Genomic DNA, 24,310 nt, shown 5'->3' on the forward strand with positions numbered 1-24,310 from the left:
CGTGGCCGGCGCTCGCTTCCTGCCAGCCCGGCCTCTGCCCGGAGACCCTCTCCCCGGGGGCAGCCCGGCCTTCCCGCCGGCGCTGGGAACTCGGCGCCTGGGCCGTCTCCCTCGGGCGCTGTGGCCCAGCCGCTTTCCCACAACGCCGGCGAGGCAGGAGCCGGCTGGCGTGCCCGTCCTCCCGAATAAACGGGCGGGAGGGCAGAGCCCCGCTGCTCCCGGCGCCGCGGGCTCCGCTGCCCGTGTCCCGCGGCCTGGCACTGCTCCCGGCACCGTGGTCTCTGCTCCCTGTGTCCCGCGGCCTGGCGCAGGGCCGGGGGCTCCTGGGCTGGGTGCGGAGGGACGCGGGGACGCCGGTGGCAGGGGGAAGAGGAGCGAAAGCCGAGGCCGGGCCAGCTGGCACGGCCCGGGGATGGCGTGGTCTGGGGAAGACGTCTTGTTCTCCCTCCGGAGCAATTACCGTCTGAATGCTGCTCTCCTGATCCAGGGGCTGGCGAGGCCCCGGGAAACGTCGCTCCCGGGTGTGAATTGGCTCCGGGCGTTGCAGCGCGGCGGGACGCTGCCGCCGCTCGGCGTCCCGGGGGGAAGGCGGCCCCTTGTCGGCAGATCTGGAGGGATCTGGAGGGATCGATCAGCTGCGCGCGGCAGGGCGGGTCGGCCCAGGGAGCGGCCGGAGAGCTCTGGCGAAACTCCCGGCCCCGGGACCCGCGGAGGCCGATTCGGTTGGGTACTTTGTGCGACGGCCAAGCGGGAGCCAAGGTGATCTTGCGGCTGGGCCCTGGGGCTTGTGGCAACAGACCGCAAGACCTGGAGCCTTTTTATTCGATTTTATTTATTTTTTTTCTTTCCGCTGCGACGTGCTGCGGTGTCACCTTGGACAAGTCATCTGCCTTCCTCCCTGCGGGCTCTGCTTTGCTTATTTATTTATCCGCAAGGCAAATTGCAGCAGGGACCATCCCTGTCCGCTTGCAAGGCAGAGCCTGGCCTGGGGGGGCCGTAACGTCACCTGGGGTCTTCCAGCTGCTGCTGGCACGTGGCGGCCTGGGGAGACCCCGGGCTGCGGGCGCCCCGGGAGCAGGGGGAGCCGCGCGCAGAGCAGCCAGGTCCGTCGGCGCGCGGAGCCCGCTGCCGCCGGCGAGGCTCCGCGGCCTGTTATCAGGGCAGGCCCCTGATAAGAGGAGAGCAGGGATTCCCGCGAGCGAGGCGCCGCTCTTGCTCTCGCGTTTCGGCCCCCCCCTTCCCCGTCCTCCCGACCTTTCGCTATCAAAACGCAGAGCGCCGTCGTCGGTGGGCGAGCACCGCCATCGGAGGAGGCAGCCGGCTCCGTAGCCGCCGTGGCAGCGGTGGTTTGCTATTAATTAAGCTCCAGGAGACAGCCCGGCATCTCAGAGCTCCGAATGGAGCTGGAGCAAAGAGGTTTTCCTTCTTTTCAAGGTTAGGGTGTCCTAAATTCTTTTTTTTTTTTTTTTTTTTTTTTTTTTTAACTCCCAAAGCAATTTATAGCTTAAAAAGGAGAAGTGCACGAAGGACGGAGAAAGGCTCCTTGCACATAGCTTGCACAGCTACGTACCCCTCGCACGGCCGGTCCCGTGCGTGCGGGAGGGCTGCACGGCCACCCTGGCACCGTGGTTCGGCACGTCCAGCGCAGAGGCTCCGCGCCCCGGCGATGTCCCTGTCCGCCCTGGCGAGCCCCCGGCAGCAAAGCCGGTGAGCTTTCCTGCTGCACGGCACAGCTGCGGCACGGCTCAGCTCTCCAGGCTGCAACAAGCTTGCTCCGATGCGGCGGAAGGGCTGCGTGGGAAGCGCTAGCGCGGCGGTAGCATTTGGAGAGGAAGCGGCCGTCATACCTTGGAAATGAGGAGTTATGAACGTGCTAGCGATCGGCACGGCTTTTCTGCTGCCGTAAAGCTCCGGCTCGGCCAGCTGGCGTTTTGCTGCCGCGGCGCAACTTGCCGGGCTGCCCTGCAAAGGGGAAATTTGGAGCTTTCTGAGAAAGCCTGTTTTAGCTGGCGTTTCTGCACGCTCCTGGAACCGGGGCTGCTGCTGTGCTTTGCCCCATCTAGCACTCGCCGGCAGCCAGGAGGCAGCAGCAGGGTGGCTTGTCCGAGGCCGCACGGGGGATCGGTGGCAGAGCGGGAGGAGAAGGGGGTAATAGTCTAGAGAAGAGCCGGCCCTTTGGGGTGAAACAGAGTTTAAGCTGCTTCAGCAAGCCTGTTTGAGGTGTGGGATGACCCACGCGTCCGGATGCTTCGCTACGTACCGTTCCTCCCTCCCCCCTCCAAAATGCGATTTGTTTTAACAAATGCATCCGTGCATCCATCTCGTCCGCTCTGCTGAGCACCTGCCGGAGCAGTCGTGACTACGGCGCTTTCTGGGCTTTCTGGGTGTTTTGGTGCAAACCACTTCTTGTTGTCTGAGTTGCCTTTGACGGGGCTGCTGGCGGCTAGAAAAAACAGGCGGCGGCGAAGCAGCGCTAAACCGCTGCGCGGTGACGGGCGTGAGGCGAGGGCCGACCTCCGCGGAGGGCGACGTAAGGGCTCTGTGTCCCCCGATCTCTCTGCAGGACGACGGTGCAGGGGTTTAGACGCAGCTTGCCTCCTCCTAGCTTTGCTCAGGAGAGCTGAGAGCGGCTGGGGGAGCCGCGCTATCTGCAGAGGTGCCGCCGGCCCCTGCTGAGGAAAGTCCGCGCTCCGATCCGCGACGTGCCGGGAGCTTCCTCGAAGCCGCTGCGCGCCCCTTGCTCCTGCCCGAATCGGCGTGTCGGCGGCCAAACGCGCGCGCCCTGCAAGGAGGGGGCGTCGGGAGGATTTTTTCCGATGCCTTCTCCAAATATACCTGGCTCTGGAGTGGTTTCCTAGCTGAGCCTGTTCCCCTCCGGAACGATGCATCGCTTAAAGGCAGCGAGGCTCCTCCTGCGTCGCCTGCCCGAGCGAGCAGCCGCGGCGGCTCTCCTGCCGCTGAAGAGCGGCGCCGGGAGCGAGGCCGTGGCCGCCGTGGTGCCTCCGGGGAGGCGATGGCTCATCGCCAGGACGCGGTGCCAGCTGGGCGCCCTGGCTGATGGCAAAACGGGAAGTAATTCCTTCCTTCTGTCCATCCATCTGGGGCCTGCTCGTGCCTGAGAGCGAGGCCGGAGGTGCCGGGCCGGAGGAGCTGCTCTCCCCCTCCGCAGCGAGGGCGCAGCCAGGCCTAGCTCACCGCGGAGGAACGGGCTGTTTTCCTCGAGAGACTCGGAGCCCAGGCGCCCCTCGCCGAACCCCCGCTCCTCTTCCCAGAGTCGTTGCAGAAACGCCGGAAAGGGTTAAACGATGCGCGGGTCGGTTTTCGATTCTGCGGGGCCGAGCAGTCACAGAAGGGAAAGCGCAGCAGGGCCAGCGGCATCAGCCCGGCTCTCCCGCGGCGCTGGCATGAGTGTCCAGGCTCGGCGCGGCTACACGGGCCGGGCAGCGCACGACCCCAAAGTGGCACCGTTAGGTGGCTGGATGTGCTTGCGTTTGGTCGCAGGCGTGACTTCTTCGGGAACGAGCAGATAGAGTAAATGCATTTTTGCACGCGTGCTTTGCAGGCTGGAGTGGGTGCGGATGGGTCTGTACCCAACCGTAAGCGGGAATGGTCACCAGCACTGCTCCTGACGACATATATGATATGTTTTTATCAAACTGGCCACGATTCAGTGAAGTGGTCAACTTCTGTCGCCTACGCCCAGCCAACACACGGCGGTGCTTGATGCTCACCGTCCCTGCGCCACCTCGGGGCACGTTTGCACCGTGCAGCGGAGCACAGCCTGGATGGCCCCAGCCCCTAGCAGCGCCCGCTCTGCCACACTGCAGCTGTCTTGACCGTTGCCATTTAGTGAGGTTTAAGCCATTGAATAAATTCCTTCCGGAAGGACTTGATGCAATATCTGCACAGATCTCTTACATGGGCTGCTCAAAGAGGCTACTCTCTGCAAAGAGTCAGGCAGCTTGAAAGAGGAAAACTGGCATCATATCTAGATCTGGGAGTCTGGTCAGAAAGGAAAAAATACCATCGTTCTGTAGTTCTTATGGTAGCAGACCTTGTGGTGATGTGTTTCTCTGTGGATCGTGCACTGCTCTGCCAGGAAGGCAGGTGTCGTTGGCCCTTTCTGGGGTCATCGCAGGAGCAGAGCTGGGAAGGCTCATGGGGCGCTCGTGCAAGCTTCTACGGTTGGCCCTGCGCAGCGGGTTTGTGTACTCAAGGCGGAAGGGACCATGGTGGTCCCCATGCAGACCTCCTGGGTGGACTTCACTGATGGTCACTCAGATGCAATTGCAACAGGACTAGGGAAACATTGGGGCTTGTTTTCCGTGTCGCCAGCGATAGGGAATCTGTTTCTACTCTTGCTAGAAGCAATGTGGTGGTGGCTGATCACTTGCAGCGTTAAAAAATTAAATTTTGGTCTGCTCTGCAAGACAGTGTCCTGTTTCCTCGCTCATGCTGCCTTCCATTGAGTTTACTGGTGCTTTACCAAGGTCTCTGGATGTGCTTTTTCTTCTGCTATTGATCCGAGTTTATAAATGTAACTGGCAGGACTGCCAAGGTGGCTGAGTGCCTGCTGCATCCACTGAAGTCATTGGGGACTTGCAGGGGGTCACCGTTGCTCCTCTATTAAAACATTAAAAATGATTTACTAAGTCCTAACACTGCACTTCAAACGGGCGATCAGCAGATTGGAAACTGCTTTTCAGCATTTCTGCAAGCAAAGATGTCCTGCTAGTTCTCCCTGCGGACCCGGGATTTGATGTTTTCTTAGAGGGACTCCCAGGGAGTCGGGCAGCCTGGGGTGAAACATTTTTGTTCACAGCCATGCAAGTCTCCTTGGCAGGCTGATTAGTCCTGATAAAGCTGTCTTCATTTGCAGATCTCAGCTACTGCTCAAAGTTGGGAAAATATGACTGCAATTAGTGTGTGCTTGCTAAGAGACAGAGTATTGCCCCGTGTAGGAGAGCCAGCTGCACCGCTGAGCTCTGGCGGCGCTGTCGTAGTCGGCGGCCAGCTCCGCTACCAGGCAGTTTTTTGGTGCAAGATAAAGAAAAACGGTTGTGATTTCCCCAGAAAATCTAGGTGTTGTGTAACAGTCATGATGATCTTGTAGCCACTTCTGAGCCTTTCTTGAGGATCGGTGTGGGACCAGCTTCTCCATCGGATCCTGCAAGCTCTGAGCTGATGCTGGGGCTGGTTCCTGCCTCCTTCCACCCTGTGCAGGGTGGCAGTGAAATACAGACCCGTTTTTGCCTGTGAAGATGTCAAATGAGAACTGGACTTGTAAGTGGTTAAAATCCCTTGGTACTACTTCCAACAGCAAGATGGCCTCACCAGAATTGCTCCTAACCCTGTTTTTTTGTTTTGTTTTCTTTTGGTTTTTAAGAAAAGAACAATGCCTTTGTGATTAAAAACTCGTAACTGGGGATTTGGATTGGGTTCTTGGCTCTGTTGTAAGATTTCTGTGTGACCCTGGGCAAGTCACTTAACCCTTCTGTTGTTCATCTGCAAAATAGGGATAAGGCGACTTCCTTCCTCCAGTGATCCGTGCTGCCTGTTTGGACACCGAGCTCTCAAAGTCAGAAGTCCGCATTTACAGCAGCAAGTACGACTGGGCCCTGCTCTTGTTTCAGGAATAGAAAGGTGCTCCTGTAATAACAAATCCCGGAGGTGCCTGTTGCCACTGTGCAAGGAGCTCCTCTGTCTAAACAGCCTGGAAACCACTAGGTCCTTCATCATGAAAGGCTGTGAAAGCCTCTTTTTTTTTTTTTTTTTTTTTGCTTTGAGTCAAAGGATGTCATTTTATTGTCTTTCCAAACTGTTCATCTACATCCCTGCCTTCCCTCCCCCCGCCTTGACTCATTTCTCTAGGTTGGAAGGTTGAGATGGGTGAAGTCCAAGCGCTGAGCTGACACAAAATAATTTCTCGGAGTTTATATGAAAAACAACTTCCACGTGAGCTCCCCTCTGCAAAATCCTGCTTCAGATGTCTTTGCAGAGCTTCAGTGATTGAGGGGGGGGAAACTTTTCTGCAGGGTTTTTTTTTTCCCTCGCAAGCAAGACTAAAAAACCCCAACTGTTTCTATGAGGAGAAGTGGAAAAATAACAAGAAGGAGCTAGGCCTTGGTTTGAAGTGGCCAAATGCGCTGCGCTGCCCTGTTCGCCTGCACGGGGTAAGCGCTTGCGCCTGTTCATGAGGTCGCCGCGTTAGTCCGGGTGGTTGAACCCGTGCTGGATGCGTCCCTGTTCCCTTCCTGCGGCACCCGGCAGCTTTAGCGCCTGCAAGAAGTGAGCGACGTGCTTGTGCGTGTGCTTGGCTAGCGGTGGGGACCTGAAGAGTGGACCCGGTCTGCCATGCCGGCGTGCGTCCGCGATACCTCCCGTATTTCCTGATCGAATCTTAAGACTGAGAGTGTGACGGAGCCTTATAAAGCCGGGCTCTGTCCCGGGGCAGACCCGCTTGCTGGCTGCTGGGCCCTGCTCCTGCCTTTTACAAGCTAACGCAAGGCTGATGTGACTTGCGTTAAAACAGAACAGACCCAGCTGCTATTTGGGCAAGCCCAGTTTGGCATCCGGCGTTGGATTTTCGCGCAGATTAAGGAGATTAAAACACTAATGCCCATTGATAGGGTTTAAAGCTTTATTAAGTCCTAAAAGGTGGTGTAATCCGGCAGAAAGCTCCGCGCAGCTGCAGCGTAAGCAGATCGAGGCTGGATTTCCTGCCTCGGAGTGATAGCGGAGGTTTCTCAAAAATTGTTATTTGCAGCACTTGCTGAAGTGGGGGCACCAAAGCCTCTCCCAGCCGGTCCATTTAATGGCCCTAATTTTCAGGGCAATCCATGCCAACCATGTGCGGGGCTGCGGGCAGCTCAGGGGCCAGGCAGCCGAGCGGTGTTAAAGTTGTGCCCAGCAAGGAGCGTAGGGTGAAAGAAATGCAGCAGCTAGTGCCGGTCCTAAGGGAGAGGAGGAAGGCAGCACCCGCAGAGAGCTGCGAGAGCCTGCCGCGGCCAACAGCACGGAGCGGGCGTGCGAAGCCGCTGGGTTCGCCGGGTTTGGGCTGCTGAGTTGGCTTTTGTGTGAGCTTTCCCGCTGGAGAGTTTCCCACACTCGGCTGGGCTCCCCGCTGGGAGCAGGGAGGATGCAGCCCCCGCGTCTCTGCGTCCCATCGTCTGAAATCTGCCTGGGGGCTGGGTTTCGAAGGGGACCTGCGGATCCCGATAACCGGATCCCGATAACCGTGATGCCGATAGCAGGTCTCTGTGTTTGCCCGATCTTTATCTGCTTTTACCTGCCCCCTTTCCGCCTGGTTTCCAAGCGTGGAGGATGTTCTACCACCGCAAACATTTTTTGGAGACGAGGAGGGGGGCAAGTCCTAGCCAAGTGCTCTGTGGGTAGTAGATGGCCCGCTGGAGGCCGTGCCTGTGAAATGGAGCCCCTTGTGTATTGAGGAGTGAGAATGCGATCCTGCTTAACCCTTTCATTGCCCTCAGCCCTTCCTCTAGCAACGTGCTGAGCTTCCGAGAACTGCAGGTATCTTGGAGGGGGGGAATCCCAAGATCGTGGAATGAGTCAAAGTAGCATGACAGGACCAAGGTCCCAAAGAGGCAGCCTGGCTTTGCACGGTGGATTTGAAAGGAGGGAGTGACCCTTTCGATGCTGTCGATAACCTCTGCGGCCGTAGCAAGCCGCAGCGGTGCTCGTGGTCGCGGGAGTGACGAAGGCTCTTCTCTCCGCGTTTTCTGTGCGTGGCTTTCGTCGAGGAGTCCCGAGCGGCGCTGAGAACGGCCGCACCAAAAGTGAGCTCAGACCCACCCTGGGCCCGGCGGGGTCCTCGCGGGAGCTTTCTGGCTCAGACTGCCCGTTGGCACAAGAGCAGCGCCCGGTGTTGCGGCACACGCGCCGGACCCTGTGTACACCTCTGCGCCTTCTTCCTGGGGATGGGGCTGCCTTGGGGCTCGCCGTGTGCCCTTTTCGTGTCGGGGTGGGAGGGAGGTGGTGGTGAAGCTCTGCTCGTTTCAGGATACGAGGCAGACAGGGTTTGCAGAGACAGATAATATCTTTCTTCAGATCAATTGACATAACTGGAAAAAGCGCGCAAACCCTCGGGTGTAGGCTTTGCGTCTGGCCTGCGTCTCGCAGCAAGGAGCTCTGAACCCCCGGAGCAGGGCTTTTCCGCACGGTCAGCTTATGCCCTGGGGCAGCGAGATCCATCCCTCTAAGGGGTCTTCAAGCAACTGCAAAGAAAAGCCCACGGCTGGCGGAATTAGCACTCGCCCAAGGCAGGCTTGTGACTCCACTGAGAGCATTTTAGGAAGCCTGAAAGCAAAAAGCTGACAAGTTTCAGCCTAGAGCGCTCACGGGTGCCAAAGCCATGGGCTGAGTGCCTGCAACTTGCATCTGCTGCTACATCTCTGAAGCAGCCTCTGTCCTCCGTGGTGGGCCGTGCCTGCAGGACTGCAGCACCCGTTCAAGCTCCGACCGTGGTCGTGCTGCGGCAGCGATGCTTGGAGCTTTGCTCTTTCTCAGTGGAAATCTCCGCTGAGCGTGTTGGCGCCCACCGGCAGGTCCTGCATGGCCCACGGGAAGAGGGCTCTGGCTGCGCTCGCTGTGGGGCCGCGTCATTCAGGATGCACATCAGCAACTCGGAGATAGGCGCAGGCCCTGAAGGCCGAAGAACCGGGTGGGATGTGCTTCGCATCCCAACCTCTTAGACCCTTTCATCTTTAGGAGCCTTCCGCCTCCAGGGACAAACTTGGAGCAGATGGGACTATAGAAATGGCCCTGGAAGGAAACCAGCTTGCTGGTACAAAAAGGGGAGCGGGAGAGGCTGGAGGCAGCGGGGCGGCCGCGCTCCCGGGGCTCGCCGGGGCCGGGGCTCGGTGCGGCGCGGGGGGGGGGGTGTCGCGGCTGCGGGTGCCCCGCGGGGAGCCGAGCGGGAAGGCGAGGGCGGCTGCAGCGGGGCCCCTTTAAGAAGATGTTTGCAGCCCGGCTGAGGCTAATCACCAGCAGCTCCGCGCGGGGCGAGTGGAAGGAGGTTGCTGATTAGGGGGAGGAGGCGACGGAGAGGCTGTCGGAGCCGCCGCGGGTGAGTTGCCGGTGCCCGGGGGTGCTGCGCTGCGCCGCCCGGGGCTTGCGGGCGGGGGCGCCGGGCCCGCTGCCCCTTTTTGGCCGGAAAGGAGGTTTTGGGGGGGCGGGGGGGGGGGAAAATCTGCCTTTTCGGAGTGGATTATCTCTTGCGGCGCCGTGCTGCTCTCGCGTTTGCGGGAGCCGCTGAGCCCGGGAGGTGCCCGGCTTTGTTCGGCCGCGCTCAGCAGCGAGCGCCTTCCTGGCGGCAGCGGCGGCAGCGGCGGCAGCGAGCCCCGGGCGGCTCCGGCCAGCGGCGGCGCCCCGAGCCGCGGGAGGCCCCGGCGGCGGCAGGGCAGGGGCAGGGGCAGCCCGCTCGCCCCCGCCGCAGCTGCCCGCTGCCTCCGCCTGCCCGTCCCGGACCGGGCCGGGTCGCTGTAACGTGCCGTTGTCAGGGAGCCTCCGGGGGCGGTTGTCCTTTATATATATATATATATATATATATATATATATATATATAATATATATATATATATAAAGCCTGGATGAAAATCCCGCCTCGATAACCCATTACTCTCGCATCTCCTGATCCTGACAACATCGCAGGCCGCTGGCTTTCCCCCCCCCCCCCCCCCCAAGTAGCTGGAGAAGCCCTCAGTAAATAAAGTCCTCCACCAGTGGGGAGGATTAACGCTGGTTTTGAAGCAGGGTGGTTCTTTGCATTCGGTGTGTCTGCGGGTTCCTGGGTGCTCAGATGCTCTAGCAGCGAGACTGGAGGTGCCTGGAGCTGGACGCAGTCGCTTGCCCTCAGAAATACCAGTCCTGCAGCTCTTTTTTTTCAGCCAACTTAATTTGAGCATCTTGCGTTTCTCTTTGTTTCCAAAGCCTAAAGCTTGGCAGATGAGCAATGGCAAGACTCAGAGCATGCTTTTCTCCTGCCTGGGGGTTGGGAAGGGCTTTTATGTCCCTCTGCTGAATACAATGACCCGGGGCAGGGGGTGCTGGGAAGGAGCCTCCTCCCTGGAGTCCCGAGGAAATCAGCTTTGTAAGGCCTTGAGCTAACCTAGACGTAGCTAGACCTCTGTCTGTCTGGTGGGAGCAAGGGCTTTACTGACCACAGAGGTTTTTCTGCGTGGCCATTTGATGAAGTGGCTTTTTCTGGTACTCTTATACAGGAGAGTTCGCCTGAGACGTGGTTTCCCCCAGCAAGCCAGGGATGGTGTCAGAGTAGTCTCACACTCCACCTCTGATCTTGTCTTTCCCTTTAAAATTCCCCGGCAAACGGAAAAGGGTGATCTGTGCAATAGCTCCTCCTTGAAGGTCTCTATAAATGGTTTCCTGCACTGTTGTCTGTCAACAGAGCTGTCGCCTCCCGTGGTTACAGAAACGGGGACGTACAGCTCCTTTCTGCGCTGGAAGGGCTAGCACGTGTCTGAGCCCGGGAAAGGGAGATTGCCGTCTTCTCGTGATACCTGATGCGCGCCGAGGGTTGCGGGGCTCGTGCGTAAGGTCTGAGGCTGTAGTCTGTGAATGCTTCGGGTGGTGCTGGCACCGCTGTTTGATTTGGCCTCCCCTCTTGCCTCTGTGAATTGGACTGGGATTGGAGATGTGACGGGGAAACTAGCCTTGCATGCCTTTAAGAATAAAAAAATAAAAAATAAAATCCTTTAGCTGAAACACAGCTCAGGTCCACGCTTCACTCGCTGCACGTCCACCCAAACGCTTCTGCCCGTGCAAGGGAGGTGTGGGACTTCCGCTTACACCAGCAACTGCTGCCTTATCCTGACCTCAGGTTGCACTGAAACGTGGTCTGAGCCTGCGTCCGTGGTGCAGCCGGGTCAGCGCTGTGGCTCCCACTGCAAAACAGCCTTTCGCTGCCTGCCTCTCTGGTGCTACGTGATGTTTCGCTTGCTGTTACTGACTGAGAGAGGAGATATGGCTGGAGACAGAAATGAAGCTCAGCCTTGGAGCACCGGTGCTTGGGTCTTCCTCAACAAGCCGGCAGCGACCTGGACAAGCGGCAAGGTCTCTGCTCTTCTCCGAACCCCCTTGCTCCATCTGAGTGGCTGCAGCAGCGCAAGGGTTAAGCCGCAAGGGGGAAGCGGGACTGAAGCCGGGGAAGCGGTTTGCAAAACTTCTGTCTCTTGTAAATGAATGAGGGAGTGAGAGGCGAACTCCAAATGAGCATTTCCGGACCCGGGAGGGGGAAGCACGGGAGAGGGAAGCACATGCGGAGAGTTGGGGCCGTTCAGCCTAATAGCCTCTGTGCTCGGTGCGTGCCCTGCGACTCGGTGCTCTTTCCATGTGGGGTCTCGTATCGAAGCGCTTAGTCTAGAGCCAGACTAGCTTGTTCCTCTTCTGCCAGGATCGCTCTGAAAATGGATTCACCCCTAATGAACGAAAGGCTTTGCACTGGGTGCTGCTCCGGAGCAGTCAGTGCAGTTTAAATGCTTTGTCTTCATCTGTGCTAATTGCCAAGCGTCAGCAAGCCCCAGAGCACAGCGGAGGGGGGCTCCTGGGTCTTGCATCAAGTGAACTTACTCTCCTTCCACGCCTGCTCCTCCGAGACGGCCCTTGTGAGGGCTGCTTTGAAGGAGGACCGCCTGCAGAGATGCAAAATGAAGCTTTTTGCTCTATTCTTGCGTGGTCAGGAGCCTCCTGGTCACCTCTCTGACAGCTCTTGGGTTGATTTGTTCTACTGAAGTGTAGTTCGGTGTCCTCTGCTGTTTCTAGGTCATGTCTGCTATCGCCCTGGTGAAAATCTGCAAGATGAGAAGGAAATGTAGCCAGTGACTAGATGGTCCTGAGCTGGCAGCGAGCCCAAAACGGTAGCCAGGAGCAGAAAGGCTCCAGCTCGGAGCTTTGCTTCGCCAGCTCCAAGTCGGATGACTGCAATCAAATAATAGAAATGTTTCTTAGTTACCGCTTCTTACTTCTGTGTTGGCAGTGGCTTCAGGAAGCCTGCATGCTGGCTGAGCCCTCTTCCCAAGCCCCGGTTGTGCTGACTCCCCTCAAGTTGCCCAGAGGCCCTGGAGTCAGACCAAGCCATGCACTGGTGTTCCCCGGTACCCGCGCATCCCCGTCGGAGCCGGGATGGATCCGCTGCGTTCAGCGCTGCATGATCCCTGCAATGTCCGGCTGGGGAGCCGAGCGTGTGCCGGTGAAGCGTGGGCTGCTCGCACCTCAACCCTTGGCATTTTGCTTTACTGAAGAAGGTGGCAGTAGCGGCTGGGCCACGCTGGGTGTCTGTCCAGCCCCAGCTTTGCTGCCTCCCTCCCAGCTCCTAGTGTCCCCTCGTGGCCTTGTGAGCTGCTCTGGGGTTGACTCCATCGCTGTGACTCGCATCTGGGAGGCAGAAAGACTTGAGTCGCGTACGGGGCAGGATTCACAAGGTCTGTGTCCGGGAGGGCTCTGGGACACGAATGCTGGACGTGTGCTCCAGGCCTTCCCTCTTGTCCCTGTCGCAGCGCCTGGGGCACGGCGGAGCGGTGCTCTGGCCTCTCGGAGAGCTCGGGAGGATTTGGTGCCCGTTCTGATGGTCAGGGGAAGCTAGACGCCTCTCTGGGGTTCCTGCAAAACCCCCGCGTCCCTGTGCTTGGAAGATGCCTAAAGCCTTGATAGTGAACTGGCTGCGAATTTGGTGTGAGATGTGGGAAGGACCTGGAAGCTGCATCTACTGCAGTCTTGCCAGTCTGCCGTAGCTAGCTGGGAGCTATAAATTCTCTCTCTGGTTCTAAAAACATCTCCGTTACGCCCAACGGTCATAATTTTGTAGGATTGTTGATCCCAGTAATTGAAAGGTTAGTTGGTCTGCAGTGTTCTCTTGACAACATCTGTGGATGCTCAACTGTCTGGGAAGCTGTTATGTTTTCACGCCCTCGACTGACTGATACGCTGTTGTTTGCTGCTAGGAATCTTCTCTCTGCCATAGCGTGAACCCATCCAACAAATCTGGAAGCCGGTGGTGTTTTCAGTCTAGCACAAAGCACTCCGCGGAGGGAAGGGGGAATTGTGCCCACGTCAGAAATCTGTGCAGCATGTTTGTCTTCTGGGCACTTGTAGCTCAGCAGAACGGAATGCAAAATCTCCAAAAAGTAACTGAGGGCTTAAATACGGGGAGAGGTAGTGGCGGCTTTTGGAGGGAGAGTCCCTGTCCCTGCTGGTGTGCAGGGAGAAGGGAACGGGTCTGATCTCGTGCGAGCTGGTGCAAGCGTTCAAAACCAGCATGGTGCTCGGTGCTGCCCCTCCAGAGCTGGCTCTCGGAATCGCTTTGCTTTCCTGCTCGGGACCGTCGTCTTTCTGAAGCCTTTGTACCTCCTGCCCATATCGGGTGCAAACCTTGGGGGTTGCTGAGTGGTGGGTCACGGTTTTACAAGTCAGGACTGGGAAATGCCGGTAGCCTGGGACCGGAAGGGCTTGGTCACCTACTGCAAAGCAAGGCTGAAGGCCATAAATGTCACAGCGGAAGCTGCTGCCAGCCCCAAACGCGCATCGTAATTCTTCAGGCTGCTTGGCAAGCAGTAGCTGCTCCCTGGATCTGAAGGAAGCTCCTTTATGATTTGCCCTGCAAGCGTTAGCGTTTCTCCGGCGATGGCCCGTGTATCCACACAGTGTGCAAACGGGTACAGTCTGGCGGCGGGCAGTTGCAAAGCTCGGAGGATGCAGCATGCTTTGATGGCAAAGGTGCTACCTCCCGGCTGCCTCGGTTTCTTGGTGAGCCATTCCAGGTATCGGATGAGCGTACGCTCGCGGAAGCCCTTAGCGTGCGGCCTGCCTTCGCCTTCCCCAGCCACAGCTGACCCGGTCAGCTCGTGGGCTGTGAACAGTGCAGCATCTGTCCAGCTTCTCCAGGCCCTCGGTTCTCCAGCTGCGTCTCCCAGGAGGCTTTTCGCAAAGCCCGGCCCGCAGCTGCCCGTGCGTGGGGACGGGCTCGCCGGCTCCAGCTCTGCCCCGCGGGGGCCGGCGGCGCAGGTGGGCTCCCCAGGGCGGGCTCCCCTCCCCGAGGTGAGCCTTTCGTCTGGGGCTCGGCAGATGTTGCCTTTGGCTCGCGTGCGACGTGCATTAATTACAGCGCCGCATCCCAGAGTCTTTGGCAGAATAAACTTCGGAGCAGCTGTCCCTAAGTCAGCCTGGAGGCCGTGCCGTAGCCTTTGGTTTGTGCACGCTCGGTGCAGCGCTGCCTGAGGGTCTCCGCACCTCCAGGGTCCACGTGGAGAAGTTTAACCTGGCAGAGGGCAGAGCAGCTCTCTCAAATACCGTGTGAGCGCACGTTGCCACATGCCTCGTGTTTATCCAGGGACGCGCGTGGGGGTGGAAGCCAAGGAGCCTGCACGAGGCTGTGGTCTCTGGCATCTCCGTCCCTGTTTTGCCAAGTGAGCAGCCCCCGTCTTGCCAGTGTGTTGGTGCGACTGTCCCGAGGGTGTCCTCCAGCCATCCTCAACACGGGGAAGCACGTAGCAGTCGCGTTACGGTGGCACTGTGTTTCGCTGCTGTTTGCTGCTGCTCACAGCTATGCAAAAGCCCCTGTGCAAAGATGAAGCAATGGCATTTGAGGTCTGATCCTGCCGTTGCCAGGGAATTAGCGGCCATCCAGAATTTTTTTTACAGTATTGTGTTTCTTAATCCATCCCTTCTCGCAGCATTCTGGAGGTGCTGGATCGGCAGCGCTGGCACGGAAAGCGCCGCAGTTTTGGCATGGTCCCTGCGGAGAACACAACAGTTCACCCAAGTCCAGGCTATCCCGGCAGCCTGTCCCCAGGGCAGCCACCGCTTCTGCTCCGGTTTCATTCGGGGATCTTTCTATTTTAGACAGGCGTCTGCCGAGAGCGGTCCCTGCCGCCCGTCAGCGCAGCCCCGCGCGCCTGTGCTGCGGGCCACAGAGCGGTCCCGCGCCTCGGCCGCATCCCGCCTCTGCTGGCGCAAACCCATTGGATCGCCCTGGGATGCTCGAGTCCTTCCCAGCTAACAAAAGACCGTCTCTTCCCGGGCTGCTGCCTTGATGCTGCTTGTAGTGCTGGGAAGCTAAAAAGAAAGATGGTGAATATTTTGGTTGCAGTATTTCCCCTGTGAGTTTGCTGGGCAAAGGGCGGTAGACGTCTCTGCATCCCTGTTGTCGTGCAGATCCCCCTAGTTACAACGTGGGGTTTTTTTCTTTCTTTCTTTTTTTCTTTTTTTTCCAAACAGGAGCCGGCGCTAGAGATGCTGGAAGAGCTCGTCCTTTATATCGCTTTTTCCTCCCGCCCAGCCGAAGCCGCGTGGGCCGTGCTGCTGGCTACGGTGCCGTGCCGCGCCCCGGCTGGCAGCGCGGCGGTGGCGAACCCGCACCCCTCCGCTCCTCGCGCCCTGCGGCTTTCGGGTTGCCGAGGGCTCCGAGTCGCGAGCCCCCCTTGCCGCGCTGGGGGGAAGCGTCGCAAGGCTTGGCCGTGCGTTCCCGTGCGCGGAGAGGGCGTCGGGCTCGTTTGCCAGCGGCTGCCGCGGCTCGTCGGCGGAGCTCGATGGACAAGAGGAGCGAGGAGATGCTGAGGACGGCCCTTGGCTCTACCGCAAGCGGAGAGTGGCTTTCTGCTCCGGTCGTTTAATTTTTCTGCGCACGCTGCTGGACCTTAGCTGAGCCAAATTTCCCAGGCTGCTGTCTTGGCCCACGCGACCCGCGTGCTTCAGGCTCTCTTCCACTGGCGCAAGCGGTTCCCATGCGCTGCCCCATCCCAGTCGCTGCGGTCAGCCCTACCTGCTTCGAGGTGTACGGAGATTTTGGTGTTCTCCCTTTGCGCCGGCAGTAGTTAAACCGTTGCATAACCTGATGCTTCTGCTGGTCGTAGCATACTTTCCGTGTGATTTATTTTTTCTAGCGGTATGTAGGAATTTTTTCCGTTTTTGGCCTTGCCATTTTGAAACGGTACTAATTCGGGATCTATGGAAAGACCTCTGGCATGCCGGACCTATAATCTTTTCAAGGAGCAACGCAGCAGCCAGCAGTGTGTTGCCAGCTGTGCAAAAGCCTGAATTTGTGTGGGTCTGGTACAAAGCTCGGGAGCAGCCCATCGCTCCTGTGCGTGTCGAATACGGCTTGTTTGCTCGCTAGTGGATTGCTGCGCAATGCTGCTCTAGAGAGCCCAGGAGTGGGGGTTGGAGAGAAGCATTCAAAGTGACCCAACAGTCTTTATGATGAATTCTGGTTGGGGTTTTGGGGGATTTTTTTTGTTTTTTTTTGTGCTTGGCGTATGTTTGAGCATGTTGAAGTGGGCTGTGTTCGCAGGAAGTGAGTGCTTCCTACTTGCAGATCCTTGCAGGCTCCGGTCTGACACGGCTTCCAAGGCTCTTGCCGGTCACCAGCGGAGAAGGGATGACGTGTTTGTGCTTGGAGGTAGCCCCTTTAGACCAGCTGCACTCCTACGCACAAATCCCTTTGGAGGGAAGGAGAGGAAAACATGTAGCACCTCATAAAAGGCCAAAAATAACAGAGTTAGGCAAACAAGCAAGGAGCTAAAGTCTGTGTTCCTGCTTTCAGTAATGTAATGAGGACCTATGGAGCTTTGCAAAAAAACCCTTTAATTTAGAGTTTGCTCAGGCTGATGGATCCAAGGACATTGATCAGCAAGCAGCTTGCAGGGGTAAGGTTTTTATGAGTGCGTTTTCCTAAAACCTCAGTTGCTTCTCTCTCCGTGCCTGCATTAGAGGAGCTCGGTTCCCCTGCATGTTTCATAGCTCCAGCAAGGAACTGGCTGGGACCTGTGGCTGAGTTTGTGCATGCTCCGCATTGAGACGTCTCCTGTGTGTCTCCGTACCAGCAGAGCGGAAGCAGCCTGAGCAGGGAGGCGCTGTGCCTAGGTGCGATCAAGCAGCATTGCTCAGTAGTAGCTGCAGATCTTCTTTCCGGGTAGCAGATGCTTCTGCCTCTGTTGCCTGTGTGAGTGGATGGTTCCTAACTCTTTTTTTTAAGAAGGGGCTAAATGGGGCAGGTAGCTCCACAGATACCTGCCTTCTCAACGGTAGCGGTGCCCGAGCGCTGTGCGAACCCACAAACTCCGTAGCCACCTCGCACATGGGACAAGTGCCCTGGCCCTTTGGAAAGTCAAAGGGTTTGGTTTCCCCCTGACGGGTATCAGCAGTATCACGAAAGCTTCGTTACTGTACAGGCGTTAAATGGTGTAGCCCCTTCTGTTTTTGTGGATGTGCCATTTCTCAGTTTTCAGCAGGCTTGTGTAGGGCAACCGTAAGAGCTAGAGGTGAGCTGGGGACAGCAGCCTCTCCATCGTTTCAGCTGCAGCTAGAAGGGGACGTGTGTCAGTAGATGCAGAGGACTTCTGCGTCTGACGGAAAGCCACCCAGTTCCCTGAAAAGTGGCCGCAAGACATTTAAACCAGCAATCAGCGTAGCGTTGTAATTATAGCGGTAGGGAGCAGTGGGCAGATTTGTGTAGGTATGCGAGCCTTTAACAGCAGCATCTGTGCAGAAGACCGCTTGGCCAAAAGCCTCCGTCACGCTCGCTAAATAAACTCCTGGACTTGCGCTGAGGAGTTTCTCGGCGCGGCTGCTCCTCTCCCTGGGGCGCCGCATCCGCTAAATGCGCGAGCGGCCGAGGCGAGGGTGGGACGGGCTCCCCGCGGAGGTGGCCGGCTGATAGGGACCGAGCTGCGGGGCTGAGCGCTTCTTGATGCGCTCTGCTCAAGTAGGCTTTGCGATGCCTGCAGGGAGCAGGAGAAATGAAGATGCGGGATCCCATATTTGAGGCGATCGCAGGCGAAGGAAGCTCTTGCGTGCCTGTCCCCTCTTGGCCTTCCGGTGCACACTTGCTGTTGTTATTAGCAGCGATACAGCATGCGCTTTATTCCCGCTTCAGATGTGACAGGCAGCTCCTTTCATTCCCTGCCAGGAGGAGCGTCGCCCCGCGCTCGGCAGTCACGCCGTGCTGCGTGCCGCCCCTGACTGCTCTGTTTGCCTTCGCAGGTCCCGAGGCAGTTCCCAGCTACGCGCCCAGCATGACGGACGCTCCCAGAGATGCCGGCCTCAAACAGGCAGCGCCGATGCGGCCGGAGAAGCCTGCTGCGGACTTCGGCTACGTGGGGATAGATGCCATCCTGGAGCAGATGAGGAGGAAAGCGATGAAGCAGGGGTTCGAGTTCAACATCATGGTTGTGGGTGAGTTCTCCCTCGCGTGTCCCGGGCCAGCTGCCTGCAACATGCTCAACAAGTTGTTTATTTTATTCTTCTGTGACAATGTTTGTCCTCCTCGGGAACAGCAGTTGAGCTTCAGTGCTGGAGCCTTTGCCGCAGGAGTCAGCAAATCCTGCTTCCCTTATCGGTTATCGCTGAAGCTCAGCAGTTGGAAGAGGCCTGTCGCTCAGCGTGGTTGCATGCACCTTCCCACATGCGTGTTAGGGCTATTGACGCATGCCGCTGTTGGCATGCTGGAGCCCTGATCTCCGCTGGTATTTCCACCGATTTGGCTGAAATTCCTGCTCGTGCATTTACGAGGAGCCTGGTGCAGCGCTGGGTAGCGCAAGCGCTCGCTGCCCGGCCGCAGCTTCCTTGCTGTGCGGCAGTGGAGCGGTTCCGGCTTGTAGCTGGTTCCCAGTGCCCGTTCCTGCTCTCCGAGTTGTGTGGCAATGCATGAAACGCTTGCTAATTGCCGTTGGATTTGAGGGGTGACAAGGTAGGGGAGCAAAAAACTTTCTAAGCAAGTGAAGAAAGGCCACGCGTGATTTACTGGTGCAAAAAGTTGGGTCTGGCTGGCCGGGCTGTTCAGCTTGATTAACTTCTGCATAGGGACAGCACCTTTGGGGAACCGGAACAGGGCAGGGGGGAAGCAGGGCGTCCCGCAGGTTTGCTACACGTTAGGAAGGAGCGGTGGAAGACAGGCTCGCTTCAAGTTAAAAGCGACTGTACCACCAGGTCACCAGTGAATTGCGCTCTTGTGTATGCCCAGGCACGTGGGCACACGCTGCGGGAGGCTGCGCGAGAGGGAAACGTTTGAAATAACAACTGCTGAGAAAACAAACGAGCCTCTTCTGCTTTCCTCCCGCTGTCGGCGCGTCCGTTGAGAAATGTTCCCGGCGCGCGTTTGGCCTGCAGAGTCCCTCCCGCGTCTGCTCGAGCTGCGGGGAGGCCGCGCGGAGCCGCGTCTCTCCCTGACGCTCCGCAGGCCTTCGCCGGCCGCTGCGCCAGGGAGCTGCGGTGGGATGAGAAGTGGGAAACCCGCGGCGTGGCTGGGGGGGGGGGAGTCATTCCACCTCGCTCGCTCGTGTGATGAGTTGCGTAGGGCTGCAGCTGCCCTGGAGTCACAGGTGCCCGTGGGCTAGGAGAATTCCAAAGAATTTGCTAATTCTGTTTAAAAAAAAAAAAAAATTACTGCACTGTAGCTTCCCATCGGGATCTGCTGATGCCCTGCCCTTTTCCTTGCTGTTTTTTTATACACAAATTGGTCTGATATGCGGTGAAGTCTGCGCAGGACTCGAGCGAGGGGATTACTGCAAACCAGGTCACCACAAAACCAGTTCTTGCAAGTCCCTGTGGCTTTTTCTTTTTACAAATCCGGCTTTTTGCAGCCAGTTTAGCTGCCCCCCCTGGGGAGGAGGGTTGCAGCATCGTTCTTAAAAGCCTGCGGATGAAATCGCCTGAACTAAACCCCCCCGTTGCCGTAGCAGAAGAGGCGTCCGGCTGCCTCCTCCGGGCCCGTCCTGGGCTCGCAGCTCTCGCGTTTCCCCGTGCATCCTCCCCTTCCCTCCGAGAGCCGTTCGCGCTGAGAAGGCGCCTCGGCTTTCTGGTTTGAGGATGATGAGGGCCGTTCTGCAAGGGCCCGGCTGCGCCTCGGCAGGGCGCCGCGTGCGGTGCGCAAGCCCGTGCTTTGGAGCGGCTGGAAAACATTGTTCTCTCCTTGGCAGGCTCCGGGCTGACTGTTTACAGGCCGGGGAATTCGCGGCAGCATAAACAAGTCGAACGCGGCCCTCCCGGGAGACGCGGGGCGCGCTGGGGGCGGGCGGCAGGAGCGGCGTGGGCGAGCGGGGGGGTGTCCCCGCGGCGGGCACGGAGGGGTTATTTCGCCGGGGTCGGCTTCAAATGCTGTCCGTCCGGGGGATGCACGCCGCCGCTGCGCGTCGTGCTGCAGGCGCAGCCGCTCGGAGGGTGTCCGCGTCCGGCACCGTGCCGGGTGCCCATACGGCGGGTGATGCTTGCTGCCCGCGGGGGCTGCAGGGAGACGAGCCCCCGTGTGAGCTCACTTGCCCTCCTTCCCCTCCGTCACTCCGGAGGGGTGTCAGACTTTCTATACGGGATTCGTTTGGCTCCTTTATTCCCACGCAGCCTAAGCTTGAAGCCCTTGCATTAAAATGCCCGTCCGCGCAATACTTGGCTCTTGACCAGGGGTTTTGCTCTGCCTTGACCACGTCCTCGTGATGGGTCTTTCCTGGAATCTTGCACCCCTATGGACCAGAGGGCGCAGGGGCTGCGGGTGCCCATCCCGCTCGGCCGCCCCCGCTGTTGGCAGCAGCAGCAGCAGCATCAAAGAGGGGATCAGACGCCCACGGTGGAACCACATCAGTCGGCTGCGGGGTCGCCCGGCAAGCCCAAGGCCGGGTCCAGCGCCGCCCACGGCTCTCGTCTCCGTTCCCGTTCCAGGAGCTCAGACTCCAGCAGTTTGGACAGGCAGAGACGCAGCGACTGCCACGAGTTTTAGCAGTGTGTCACCCCTCCTTCCCCCCTCTCCCCGCGCACGACTTCTAATTACTAGCAGCGCAGAGAGGACTTTGTGCTGCCTATATGCATTTATAGCTCGCAGGCCTGTTTATGCTTTGCCCCGAGTTTCTTCGGGCAGCTGAGAACCGGGAGTGCTTGACCCCAGCCTGATCCATACGTTTCTCTTGTAACGCAGCTGTGATAGTTGCTGACGAAGAGGGTTTTCCTGCACTGGATTGCAGAGCCCTGGGATGGGGAGCTGGGTTGCGGCTGGGTTGTAAGCTCAGCTTTTAATTGCTGCATGATCACCGAGATGGGAGCAGGCTGGCTTAACCTCCTGTGTTCCAACAGCACTAGGAGTTGGTGCCAAAAATTGATGCCCAGCGCTAAAGCGCTGGCCAACCCCACGGTTGGAGGCCATGGGTTTAACTCTTGGTGCCTTTGGCAACCTGGCCGGGACGTTGGAGACCATAAGCGAAAGCCTCGCTGCGTGCCGTCACCGTATGCCGGAACTGGATCCGGTTTATCTCGTGTGCCCAAATGCTCTGCTTATGGGGACGGCGCTGTGGCGGCTGCACTCACTGGCTGGAGCGGGCCAGACTGGCAGCTCGGCAGAGCCGGCTCGAAGCGGGGGCTCCCGCAGGAGCTCTGCATTGATGGCAGAGCACGTGGGACAAGCCTCTGCTCCCCAGCTTTGGTGGAATTGCTCTGTTTTCTTTGCAAAGATTGCTCTCTGAGCTCAGGGGGCGACCTCTCTGGAGACTTGGGAGCTGACGGTGTCCTTCCTGCTCAGATCTGCCTCAGCTCTGGGGTATAAAGCGTGAAAACGTTTCTCCCGAAAGGCTGTTTTTTCAGAAGTTGTAGAAGCGAGTGCACTTAATGGGATAGGGTTTCTCTGACTCAAAGACGCTGCCAGTCTAGAGCTGTCTAAAAGGGCCTGTGCATCCAAGGGTCTTGTCTGATTGCAAAAGCAAGTGAGGCGGCGAGCGACGGGAATGGGTAATGAATGGCTCCGGCTTCTGTCGCCTGCTTTTGATCCTGTCCAGCTGAAGGCCTTACAAAGCCGCTCATCTCCCCAGCTACCCTGCTCTGACTGTCCTCCCTGGGCTTTGTACGGCTTGTGTCCGCTCTTCCTTCTGAAACGCTGATTTAAACAGACTTTGCCGGTGCTGCCGTGTTCTTAAGAGGCTCTTTGCCTGGTGACCCATTAAATCAGGCCTCCTGCTGGAGTTGGACAGTTGCTTTGTGTCTTTGCTGAAAGAGCCAGTCAATCCTGAGGGTTAATTTATTCCCTCTTTGTGATGCCGCTGTAAGTCGTTGGGTTGTTTCATTAACCCCATCCTGACTCCGTCAGTATTTCCCGAAGAGCCTGCAGGAGGGCGCAGATGCAGATGTGCTGGGTGTATCCAGCTGCAGAACCCGGCCAGAGCCCTCCAGGTCCCACTTCCACGTGTCTGTCCAGCAGCGAGAGCCTTTAGCCAAAGGATGCTCCTTCCCTGGAGCTTCCTCACCCCATCCTCTCTTTCAGGGTTGTATACGTAACCGCAGCCTTGGTGCACCAGCTGTTAAAGCAAACGTGAGCCCCAAGGGTGTCCATAGCCTACCCGTCTTCCGGGTTGCTGTGGTTTGTGCTTGATGCTAAAAAAACAGCCCTCGTTCCGCCTTCACGGAGCCGGCTCCTTGCTCTACTTCCCCAGGTGCAGCTGCGTGGGGAGGTGCTTGCCCCATGGAACGTGGCCCTGGCAAAATGCTTAGGGAGCCACCCTGCCCACGTCTCCGAAGCGAGCTCTGGTTGTCCTCGCTGCCCCCTTATGCCTGTGGTTAACAAGTCTCTTGTGCAGTTGCACTTTTTACCTCCCTTGCGCAGAACCGGTGCAGGCTGAATCCGTCCCAGTGAGGGTGGCATGGAGGTAGCATCAGCCATTCCCTGAAAAGGTGACCTGGAAATGGGTTAGGGCTGACTGTTATTTATCTTGCTGTTTTCCAGGTCAGAGTGGCTTGGGGAAATCCACATTAATCAACACCCTCTTTAAATCCAAGATCAGTCGGAAATCTGTACAGCCAACTTCTGAAGAGCGGATCCCCAAGACCATTGAAATAAAATCCATCACTCACGGTGAGTCTCTGCAGATCCCGCTTGGTGGTTTGGCTTTTGGTCCTGCTGTGCCTTGTTTCTCCAGAGGCTTTCTGGTGTTGGAAACTTCCACTCTTGTCATTTGTTTGAAGGGACTGAGACCATCCAGAGGTGCTTGCTGGCCAAGCAAACTCATCATGTTTTCTCTTTATTCACCAGCATTGATTTAATTATGATGGAAGGGGCCAACTGAGGTGGTCACGGGGGTTGCGCTTCAGGGCAAATGTGGTGCTTTATCCATCACCTGATTTCGGGAGGGCAGGCTTGGCCCGAGCGCCCATCAGCGCTTGCCTCACGCAGCTGCTGCCTGCTTCTCTGTTTCAGAGATTGAAGAGAAGGGAGTTCGCATGAAGCTGACAGTCATTGACACTCCGGGCTTTGGAGACCACATCAACAACGAGAACTGGTGAGAAGGCTGAGCGGGAGCGCTGTGGGCCTCAGCTTGGGCTGTGAGGACACCACCATCCCTCCCTCTCCTGGGTAGACAAGGAGTGCTGTTAGGATAGAGCAGGCCAGGCTAGTCTTCTTCTGGGCTGCCCCCTGCTCTGCAGGGAGGCTGGCAAAGGCCAGAGAGGTCGGTGTGGGTGGCGTGAAGAGAGGTGGGAGACAGCCGGGTCTCCCCGTGACAGTGTGTCCTCCCATCCAGCCTGTCACCTCAGAGACAGCACAGTGCCACGCTCTCTGGGGCTCAGCGGAGCCCTACAACAGCCCTGTTAGAGTCCACAAACGTCCTGCTGTTTCTGGCATGAGACAACCTTTGTTCTCTGCTGGGATCAGCTGCTGTGCTGGGGTGACCAGTCCTGTGACCTTGTTCACGGGTCCTAAAGGCCGAACTCTACAGTGAGTCTCTGGGACAGCAGCTTTCTCTGTGCGTAATGTATTCCTCCCTGGAGTAAGGCAGGGCTGTCCTCTGCGACTGCTCGCAGTTGGGTCCCTCACATGGATGTGGTGAATGCTTGACCACACGTGCATGTGTGTTTCTACTGCTGGGAAGGGTGGGAGGTCTCTTTTTGTACACTGTGCACCTTCACATCCCCTCTCCTTTCCCACATTCCCTTTCCCTGTAGTTGGGTTCTTCGGAAACCCCTAGATGCTCTGTCATCTCACACTAGACTTTGTGGGCTGTCAAAAGGTGTCCTGTGCTCTGGGTAGGCAGTGGCTAACTGCTCTGCTGCGTTTTCCCAGAAGTAAAAAAACACGAGGCTCCTCACCAGGACTCTGAGATCTGCTTTGGATGGGGAGAGCAGGGGTCTGGCAGTGCCAGGCTGGCAGCGTCTCCTAGGCCATCTTAATCCTTCAGTACTGAAATGGACTGGGCCATCATAGCTTCCTTCTGTACCATGAGGTGGGGTGGGTGGACTCATGAGACTTGATGCATCTGAACTCCTCTTGCTCTTGTGCTAGGAGGCAGTGTGAAAGTAGAGGGAAATGAAAAAGGGGGAG

General features: G+C 57.9%; 1 protein-coding gene across 4 annotated transcripts in view; it reads left to right on the plus strand.

Annotated features, from left to right (window-relative positions):
* SEPTIN9 (septin 9) overlaps positions 1-24,310 on the plus strand; it is a 169,421-nt gene that overhangs the window by 129,473 nt on the left and 15,638 nt on the right. For all 4 annotated transcript variants that reach the window (XM_067308114.1, XM_013950309.2, XM_013950308.2 and 1 more), the window contains 3 exons: positions 18,010-18,201; positions 22,721-22,849; positions 23,192-23,273. In XM_067308114.1, coding sequence (XP_067164215.1) covers positions 18,010-18,201; positions 22,721-22,849; positions 23,192-23,273 — 403 coding nt within the window. The remainder of the gene's footprint in view (positions 1-18,009; positions 18,202-22,720; positions 22,850-23,191; positions 23,274-24,310) is intronic.

The sequence above is a fragment of the Apteryx mantelli genome, chromosome 19 (assembly GCF_036417845.1).
Source record: "Apteryx mantelli isolate bAptMan1 chromosome 19, bAptMan1.hap1, whole genome shotgun sequence".
Classification (NCBI taxonomy): Eukaryota; Metazoa; Chordata; class Aves; order Apterygiformes; family Apterygidae; genus Apteryx; species Apteryx mantelli.